We start from the raw sequence: 10,730 nt of genomic DNA on the forward strand, positions 1-10,730 counted from the left end.
TATTATATACATATATAAAATAAATACAAAAATATATAATATAAAACCAGCCGATATTCAAGCATTATATCTTTTCTTTTTTCTTTTTTTCTGAGATGGAGTCTGACTCTGTAATCCAGGCTGGAGTACAGTGGTGTGATCCTAGCTCACTGCCACCTCCATCTTCTGGGTTCAAGCGATTCTCCCACTTCAGCCTCCCAAGTAGCTGGGATTACAGGCACATGCCACCACCACGTCCAGCTAATTTTTGTATTCTTAGTAGAGACGGGGTTTCACCAAGTTGGCCAGGCTGGTCTCGAACTCCTGACCTCAGGTTAGCCACCCGCCTCAGCCTCCCAAAGTGCTGGGATTACAGGGGTGAGCCACTGCACCCAGCCGCATTATATATTTTCTGACTGATAATGGAGTAAATCCTACGCTGGACACTAATGGAAAACAGGTCGGGCATGGTGGCTCGAACTTGTAATCTCAAACCCTTTGGGAGGCCAAGGCATTGGCCTCCATCAGGTAAAGGCATCATTACCTGAGGTCAGAAGTTCGAGACTAGCATGGACAACACGGTGGAGTCCCATATCTACAAAAAAACACACAAACTGGCAAGGTGTGGTGGTGTGCACCTGCCATCCCAGCTACTAGGTGGGCTGATGTGGGAGGATCCCTTAAGCCCAGGAGGTCAAGAATGCAGTGAACCAAGATTGCGCCACCACTCCATTTCAATCTGGGTGACAGAGCGAGACTCCTCAAAAATAAACAAATAGATAAATAATCTCTAAAAGTTAAAAATAAGAAAACAAGGTCTAGATTTCTATTTGGCCCCGCTGGGAGAAAGGGATGACATGGTAGTTCAACTAACTTCGTGTATATCCCCATCCTGTCAGTACATCCTGTCACTACATCTGCAGGTCCCTAACTTTTGTAATATCAAACATGAGAAAGAATTTTAAAGACCAAATCGTCCTTAAATTCCAACAAGCAGCACTATCTTCAGCACATTTTTGTACAGTCAAGTAACCATTTATATCTGTCCCATTTAAACCTTTGCTATCAAAGCTCCTGCAGCAAATCAACTAAACAGTTTCACCTCTTTTGTCCTACAGGGAATCTAGCAACTGCCACAAAACTGTGAAAGTGGCATGACCAGGATGAAGGAACTAACTGAAAGTATAAGAGAGATTGAAGCCAAACTTTTTTTTTTTGGATACACTGTCTCGCTCTTCTTGCCCAGGCTGGAGTGCAGTGCAGTGGCGTGATCTTGGCTCACTGCAACCTCTGCCTTCCGAGTTCAAGCAATTCTCCTGACTCAGCCTCCTGAGTAGCTGGGATTACAGCCTCATCCCACCACACCCAGCTAATTTTTGTGTTTTTAATACAGACAGGGTTTCATCACATTGGCCAGGCTGGTCTCGAACTCCTGGTCTCAAGTGATCCACCAGCCTCGGCCTCCCAAGGTGCTGGGATTAGAGGCATGTGAGCCACCACACTCAGCCTGAAGCCAAACTTTTATGCTTTGAGGAAAAAACTACAAAATAAATTGGGCAGTAAACATAATCTGCATAACAAAATAAGCAAAATTAACCTATCACATCCTAAACTATCACAGTAGTAACATGGCTATTTTGAAATTACAAAAAAAAAAAAACCTAAAATATTATTTGCATGATTTTAGGGTCTAAAGTAAAATGGCAAAGTAAAAATGTATATACAAGAGAAAGACAAGACTATAAACATTTATGCAGCATAAATTTGTATAGGTCCAAAAATTCTCAATGAAACCCTCTGAGATATGTTCCAGAATTCACAATTTTCAGATTTTAGAAGAGTAAAATGTTGCATATACTATTTATTAAGTTAAACCTCCCAGTGGCTTCTAGAACAGTATTTCACATTCACAGAAACATTTTGTGCAAGGAAATGTATGCAGATTCACATCAAATGGGATATATTAAGACTACAAATACCTTTGCCACCAAACTTAAGAAAAAACTTTCAGTTTTCAGAACTTTTTGTATTTGAGAATTCTGAACAAAGAATTTTGGATCATAAATTGGCTTTCTCCTCCAAAGGCAAATTGGTTTTTATAAGGGTTTGCAATTTTCTTTTTCCTCCAAAGGCAAACTAGTCCTTATAAAGGTTTGCAATTTACCTTTTTAAGTACCTCCCAAACAAAAACAAATCCCACTTAACAATGAGTTTTTTTTCTTTGAGACAAGGTCTCGCTCTATCGCCCAGGCTGGAGTGCAGTGGCAGTCATGGTTCACTGCAGCCTCAACCTCCTGGGTCCAAGCAATCTTCCTGCCTTGGCCTCCCAAAGTGCTGGGATTACAGGCGTGAGCCACTGCGCCCAGCCCAAGGAAATTTTAAAATCATTTTGCCAAAATACTTTATGGCTGAGTAACTTTTCCCCTTAAACATTCACAAGAGCTACGATACGTTTAAAAAAAAAAAAAAAAAAAAAAAAGCTTAGTTATAAAATTTCTGCTGGAAGGGAGGGGAAGATTAAGAAGATATGCCAAACTGAAATGTTTCCAACAACAACCTCTCCTCAGTTGCATGGAGTATCTTAAAACAATCACAGGCCATGCCTTGAATTGTTTGCAAGTGTTTTAGCTTCTCTTCTATTAAACTGACATTTTACCAATAAAACCATTTTTCTGAAAGGCCTTGTACATTGTCTTAAACACAACAGTCATACAATACGTCACTTTGGGTTTTTTGTTTTTGTTTTTGTGGTAGGGTCTTACTCTATTGCCCAGGCTGGAGTGCAGTGGTGCCATCTCAGCTCACTGCAACCTCTGCATCCTGGGTTCAAGAGACTCTCCTGCCTCAGTCTCCTGAGTAGGTAGCCCAACACCACGCCCAGCTAGTTTTTGTATTTTTAGTAGAGATGGGGTTTCACCATGTTGGCCATGCGGGTCTCGAACTCCTAACCTCAAGTGATCCACCCACCTCGGCCTCCCAAAGTGCTGGGATTACAAGCGTGAGCCATCCCACCTGGCCCAATAGGTCACTTTGAAAAATTACTACAAAGATAATTCACATTCATTGTAATAAACCTTGAATATGCCAAAGGTGTATTTTTCAAATCTCTTACATTTATTATCTAAAGATGAACAGAATAAACATTTCTGGCACACTCCTTCAGGCAGTTGTGCCTACAAACATAAGACTGTCAAAGGTAATTTAACTGGGTTCTTAATGAACTACCTTTCTACTCTACCAGTAAAAAGAAAATAGTCCTGCCTAACTCTCAGCACCGTTGTGAGAATCAAACAAAGCAATGCAGAAGTTTTTCGAAAACTGAAAAGTATATAAAACAATCTAGAAACTGAGTAGCAGAGAGATGAATAAAAATGATGCTAATTTTCAAGCTTTAGTTTAGATTAGTCAGTAGTTCTTAACTCCAGGTGTACGTAAGAATCACCTGGGGAGCTTTTAGAAAATACATACTGATGCCTGGGCCCCCAACATAACAACCCAAACCAACTCTATGGGGAGTGAAAGCCTGCTTTCTATATTTTTTAAAACTCAAATCACTAATGTAGGTGCAGATCATGAGCCACAAAGATAAGTGAATCTATCTATAGAAGCTGTTAAGAAGAATACAGACGGAAGGTTATTGTGTTTTGATTCTCCAGACTACAGAAATATTTAAATTCTATCTACCTTCAACAAAACACCATGTATGGTGTGAATCTATTTTAGTTGTTAAAAAGAGGTGGGGGGGAACCCTTAAACATAAACCTCCTGTAAGTACTTGCACACATACCTACACAACTTAGATCAACGTGTGGTAATATGAAATGTACTTTATGTGGCTGATTACTGTATTAGATTGAAACAATTTTTAGAAAGCTTTACAGAGTAAACGCGTACTTGATTATAAATATTATGTATGTATATCATATATAAAATGTTACATATGATAAATTCAGGGTGGTGGGATTATGGGTAATCTTCACTTTCTTTCTACTTTTCTGGATTACCTATACAGGGTCTTGCTCCATCACCCAGGCTGGAGTGCAGTGGCACCATTTTTGGCTCACTGCAACCTCCTCCTCCCAGGTTCAAGTGATTCTCCTGCTTCAGCCTCCCAAGTAGCTGGGATTACAGGCACATGCCACCACACCCGGCTAATTTTTGTATTTTTACTAGAGAGGGGGTTTCACCGTGTTGGCCAGGCTGGTCTCAAACTCCTGACCTCGTGGTCCGCCCACCTGGGCCTCCCAAAGTGCTGGGATTACAGATGTGAGCCACCGCACCTGGCCAAATGTAGGTTTTAATGGCTCTGAAAAAAGGGCTAATTTTGTGAAATGAAAATGACATATACAATCTCTGAGGTTGGACAATATTCCAGCAAAGGTTCAGAGGCTTTTCAGCACAGCATCAATGTGGTAAAGAATAAAAGGACAATGTAATGATTTATGTGTTCTAAAAGTAAGTATACTTTACATATCAATGTGTAAGGAGAAGCCATTAGTGCTCTTCAGAGGCACCTTAAAAAAAAAAAAGATAAAAACTATTAATCCCTGATGTACCTGCTTCTTACAAAGAAATATGCAATTAAAATAGGCACCAAAAGAGATATTTCTATTTTTTTTTTTTTTTGAGACCGAGTTTTGCTCTTATTGCCCAAGCTGGAGTGCAATGGCGCGATCTTAGCTCACTGCAACTTCTGCTCCTGGGTTCAAGAGATTCTCCTGCCTTGGCCTCCCGGAGTAGCTGGGATTACAGCCACATGCCCAGCTAATTTTTTGTATTTTTAGTAAAAACAGGGTTTCACCATGTTAGCCAGTCTGGTCTCAAACTCCTGACATCAGGTGATCCACCCACCTCAGCCTCCCAAAGTGCTGGGATTACAGGCGTAAACCACGGCACCCAGCCCAAAAGAGATATTTCTAAAAGCAGTTAAGAAAGCCCCAAAAAGGCCCTCAGTATTCATTCAACAAATATTTTTTGAGCGGTTATTATGTGCCATGCTCTACACTAGGCATTACAGACAGAGAGGTGAATGAAAAACTACGTCCCAGCTTTCACAGAGCTTTCAGCCTTCGGGTGCCTAAGAAATATCTATAACAATTATATGCCCAAAGTCCTCCTCAATGCCACAGTTCTGATTAAAGTGTCCCTTAATATCTGAACATACTACAGCTGGAGGGAAAAAAAAGCTAATTACAGTACACTATGTTACTATGTTATATGAAATGTGCTTTATATGGCTGATTACTACATTTAATTGACATAAGTTTTAGAAAGCTTTACAGAGTAAACATGTAATTATAAATACGTAGTCTGTGGTATTTTCCACAAAAAATCAGACATTAGATGTTTGGCCAAACCTATAACCTCAAAATATACTTGTTTCTATAGGAGAAAAATCAGCTTTTACACAGCATTTTTAGTCTTTTTGAAGTCGCCAGGTATTGCAATTAAGTTTTCACGTCGGTAAGTACTGCAGTACACACGTTCTAAATCCTGTACTGATTAACCACATCACTTTTGCTGAAGTTAATTGGTGACTTTAAAGGTTGAAAATCTAAAAGAAAAGGATATACCAGTGTCAGGTAAACCAAAAGTCTTTAAATCTATAATCTCTAAAACAACCTAATGAGAAGTTAGCTCTACCTGTTTAGCTACTTTTTAAACACACACCCAATTAATGTAACCGTAAACTTCAATGGGTGAAGCTTTCTTCTAAGTTACCTATTTAAAAGTTCATAACAGAGTGTGAAAAGACTCAATAAAGCTATTCTAAGATACAAACGTCCACTCTATTAACTACATCTAAAGGAATTTTATAAATATGTTGTTATAAATGTCAGAGCCCACTATAACATTATCAACATTGTTTGTGCTTGTAATAGCTGCATTTAAAAAGTATTCTAGGAGAAACTTAAAAATGTAGGTTCCTTTCCCTCTAACCTCTCTAAATACAATCATTTTAACATACCTTTTTAAAAGTTACCCTATAGTTATTTCATAGGAGATAAGGTTAATGTTTCACCAAAGTATTTTTTCCATACCCAGGAAGCTTCTCTCTTCTCATTTAACTTTTAATCACTACCTTAATATTGTCATAAGAATGATTTCTTTTCCTCACAAGCTATTATACATTATGTCTTGCTGATGTCTACATAATTACCTCTAAGTAATCCCCTTCTTGGCACTTTTCGTTTTCTAATAATTTGTGCTGAAGAAAAACTATACTGATTTCCTATGAGCTTACTTGTTGCTTCCTTAAACATCATTTTAGTTAAACAGAAAGAATTTTCTTCTCATTTTTGGCTATATAATTATTAAATTTCAGAACTAAAAGAGCCTTATAGGTGAACCAGTAAAATTTCCAGTTTTACAAAAGATAAAACAGGCTAATTGAAGGAAAAGTGGCATAACCAAGATGCAATTATTTCAAGGTAGATACCAGTAAGTAAAGCAAGATCTGGCAAAAGAATTGGATGTAGTAATTCAGCAACTTGACTGAAAAACTGACATCAGCCAAGCACGGTGGCTCACTTTGGGAGGCCGAGGTGGGAGGATTACCTGAGGTCGGGAGTTTGAGACCAGCCTGACCAACATGGAGAAACCCCTCTCTACTAAAAATACAAAATTAGCTGGGCGTGATGGCGCATGCCTGTAATCCCAGCTACTCGGGAGGCTGAGGCAGGAGAATCGCTTGAACCCAGGAGGCTGAGGTTGCAGTGAGCCGAGATTGCGTCATTGCACTCCAGTCTGGGTGACAAGAGCGAAACTCCATTTCAAAAAAAAAAAAAAAAGGAAAACTGACATCACATTAAAACAATATTTAATATATCCTTGGTTTTAAAATCTGTTCATTATTGATATTTTAATAAGTTTCCCTATATAAATTTGGTTTCTAAAAGTTATTACTTAAACATCTTAATTCTTTTTAAAAATAGAGATAGGATCTCACTATGTTGCTCAGGCTGGTCTTCAACTCCTGGCCTCAAGCGATCCTCCCGCCTTGGCCTTTTGGGATTATAGGCATGAGCCACTGCGCCTGGCCTAAAATAATCTTATCACTGTGTAAACTGGCAGAGAAAACATCTCAAAGGCTAGAACTGAGTTGGTATGACGCATTTAAGCAAAACTGGCTCTAAAGATGATCAGTAGCGCTTGGAATTTGACACGAGCATTCTTTAACAAGTAAACTGGGTTCAAAATCTCTCATACTAAAAATAATAAAAATAAAATAATTGAATCAATAAGCATCTTTATTGTAAATTAATTCAAACTACATTTGGAGGTGGAGATTTACATTATATTCTTTGTAATTCACAGGATTTTCATAACAATGATGGCCGGAATTCAAGGAGACAAGAGCTTTTTGTCATGCATCTCTTACAAGGAGGCCTGCTGCAGACAAATGATTAAACGTTACAACTTTTTTTTTTTTTTTTTTTTGAGATGCACTCCTGCTCTATCGCTCATGCTGGAGTGCAGCGGTGTGACCTCGGCTCAATGTAATCTCCGCCTCCTGGGTTCAAGCGATTCTCCTGTCTCAGCCTCCCGAGCAGCTGGGACTACAGGCGCGTGCCACCACGCCCAGATATATACATATATATATATATTTTGTATTTTTAGTAGAGACGGGGTTTCACCATGCTGGCCAGGCTGCTCTTGAACTCCCGACCGCAGGTGCTCCACCTGCCTTGGCCTTCAAAGTGCTGGGATTACAGGTGTGAGCCACTGCGCCCGGCCCCCAAATGTTACAACTTCTAACTGAATACCTTAGGACCTCTTAACATCAGAGTTATGGAATAAAGTTCAAATATAACCCATACAAAGAAAAAAATTAACAAACATACTGATAAAAATAAATAATGTTTACTTATTTAAAATGTTGTGGTGGCACGTGCCTGTAGTCCCAGCTACCAGGGAGGCTAAGGTGGGAGGGATCACTTAAGCCCAAGAGTTTGAGGCTACAAAGAGCTATGATGGCACCACTGCACTCTAGCCTGGGCAACAGAGCAATACCCTATTAAAAATATATATACACACACACACACCCCTATATATACATACCTATATATTTACCTATATATCATATATATGATATATACCTATATGTCATAAAATGTATTGAAAAAATCCTTAAAATTTTATATTGCTGAAATTATTTCTAATGGTGAGATAAATGATGTTCCCAGTCAAAACTGAAAAAGGGGCCGGGCACGGTGGCTCATGCCTGTAATCCCAGCACTTTGGGAGGCCAAGGCAGGCAGATCACCTGAGGTCGGGAGTTCGAGACCAGCCTAACCAACATGGAGAAACCCTGTCTCTACTAAAAATACAAAATTAGCCGGGTGTGGTGGCACTTGCCTGTAATCCCAGCTACTATGGAGGCCGAGGCAGGAGAATCGCTTGAACCTGGTAGGCGGAGGTTGCGGTGAGCCAAGATCACGCCATTGCACTCCAGCCTGGGCAACAAGAGCGAAACTCCATCCCCCGCCAAAAAAAAACAAAACTGAGGGAAAAAAAAAACTGAAAAAGGGATATACACAGAAATTAAAAGTAGATGAGAACAGAATAAATCATGTTTATTTTCAATGCTAAAATAATAGTCAACTCAAACAACCTGGGACTATGACAAAGCACAGCATGCTAGGTAAAAGATATGAATCAAAACCACTACAAGACACATGGTTAATTCCTGATATACTTATTTCTGAATTTTTATCATTTTCCATTTTGAAATAGCCTCTGGTTTGTTAGCAGTCTTCTCAGGACAAGCTTCTCTAAACACAGGAAAATGTATCTCTCAAAGTGATACACTGAGTCAGAGTTATCTTAAAAGCTACCTTTAAGATAACTTTTTTACTTCTCTAAACTACATCTTCATCTCTCCCAGGGAATGCTTCTCAGCCCTTTTCAATTTCCTTTGGCACAAACAGGGGACTTTCCTAACCTAGGAAGACTCAAAATAGTGAGTCGTCCTCATCTCTGATACCCAGGTGTGCTTAAGATCAAAATTTAATATTCCCTTCTTTTCAAGATTAAACCATTTTATTTTAGTTGCAATCATTCAGTCGTTGGGAGTAACATTTGGATCTCTTAAAGCAGTAAAGAAAATTAGATTACAAAAAATGCAGCAGCTGTCCATGACAAACTCTGCATGAAAACTGTAGGTAAGGACCAGAATACAGATATATCATGTCCACCCTCTGCCACTGTCCTTATAGGAGGGAGAAATTTGCAGTTATTCAAGTAAAGGTTTCACTCACCAAGAAGCCTTAAAAAATACCTAAGTTCCATTCATACTGCAAAATGTTCATTTAAAACCACTTTTAGCTAGTCACTAAATCATTATATCCTGGAAATAAATATATTCTGCTCTAGCTTAAAAGTTACAAAAGAAGAATCTTTAACATCCCTATAATTTAAACCTTTTTAAAGCTAATTAATCATGGATTTTTCCCTCTACCTTGTTAGTATGATTGGTGAGGTCTTTTTGAATTTCACTAAAAATTAGGAGGTATAATGGCATAAATGCAAATTAAGTTCACCAAGTCAAACAAAGTACTAAACATAACGGTTATAGAATTTTAATATACTAAAGAAAACAGCAAGGAGGCAAGGTGAAAGATTTGGTAGGAATTCCATCAATACTCTGCCAATTGTGGGGCAAGGTAGACATGTGTTAAACTGTATTTTATTCAGGTCTTCACACTATGAAGCATCATCACACAACTTGACTTTGTAATTTTTTTCGGAAGCAATAAAGAACTGTTCTCACTTTCTAATCAGCTTCAGCCGAATCTTAAGGGCTACAAGTCACCCAAAGCCTGGCAACAGTAACTTTTCTTCCTTGACCCAAGAAGGCAGAGTGCCAGAGGGAAATAGCAAAGAGTAGCACTATATAAACAGGGCAAGTGGCACAAGAGCAGAGGCAAGTTATATAACCAAAATATATTTTAAAATATGTTCATAACTCGTAACAACCTTTGCCTTTAGTTGGTTTCTTGTTTGGAGTATCAGTTGAAACAGTTAATTCAATATTATCTGGATCGCCTCCTTCCTCTTCAATAGCCTACATTAGAAAGAGAAGTTAATATGCTACACAATCTATCTAAACTTATTTTATAAAAACGAAATGAAAAAAAAATTTAGCAAACCTCAAGCCATTAGAATTGCCAGTTATTTCATAAACCGACTTCAAAAATGAGCAATTAAACTACACGAAAGAGTGAGAGAAACTTTCAGGGGGAAAAAAATCATTAGGTATCAAAATCGCAAGGAGTTTTAAATTCTACCATGTCAAGATAATTAAATATCACATCATACTGGCCAAAAATCTAAATATGTTATATTGCAGAAAAGTTGCTAGCTACTAAAGTAAATAACTAAAAAGAGTTTTCCTAGTTTCTGTAATGCAAACTTACTGCTACTCTACTACAATTCCAACGCTCACTCAAACCAGAAAGCTAATCAGGAATGAAAAAGTAATTATTGCGCTGATGCAAAAACTAAAAGCCTAGTGGAAAACAAAAACTCTCTCTGTCACCCACCCATCAACTCCCACTACCAATTCCCCCTCAAGATGGGGAAGAAACGGTTGGGCACAATTAAACGGTAACTTCGCAGAAGTCACCAAACTAACCATTCCCTCTGAGGCCAAGAAATGCACACGCTCACCATGGCTAAAGGCTGGAGACCGAGCGCCTCCCCGGTCTCCACGATCGCCCTTGGGAGGCCGCGCCGGCCGGCCGCAACCC

General features: G+C 38.9%; 1 protein-coding gene across 2 annotated transcripts in view; it reads right to left on the reverse strand.

The window, feature by feature from the left end:
• SLTM (SAFB-like, transcription modulator) overlaps nt 1–10,730 on the reverse strand; it is a 55,581-nt gene that overhangs the window by 44,343 nt on the left and 508 nt on the right. For both annotated transcript variants that reach the window (XM_011983191.1, XM_011983190.1), the window contains exon 2: nt 9,958–10,045. In XM_011983191.1, the coding sequence (XP_011838581.1) occupies nt 9,958–10,045 (88 nt within the window). The remainder of the gene's footprint in view (nt 1–9,957; nt 10,046–10,730) is intronic.

This window comes from Mandrillus leucophaeus, unplaced genomic scaffold (assembly GCF_000951045.1).
Source record: "Mandrillus leucophaeus isolate KB7577 unplaced genomic scaffold, Mleu.le_1.0 Scaffold247, whole genome shotgun sequence".
Taxonomy (NCBI): domain Eukaryota; kingdom Metazoa; phylum Chordata; class Mammalia; order Primates; family Cercopithecidae; genus Mandrillus; species Mandrillus leucophaeus.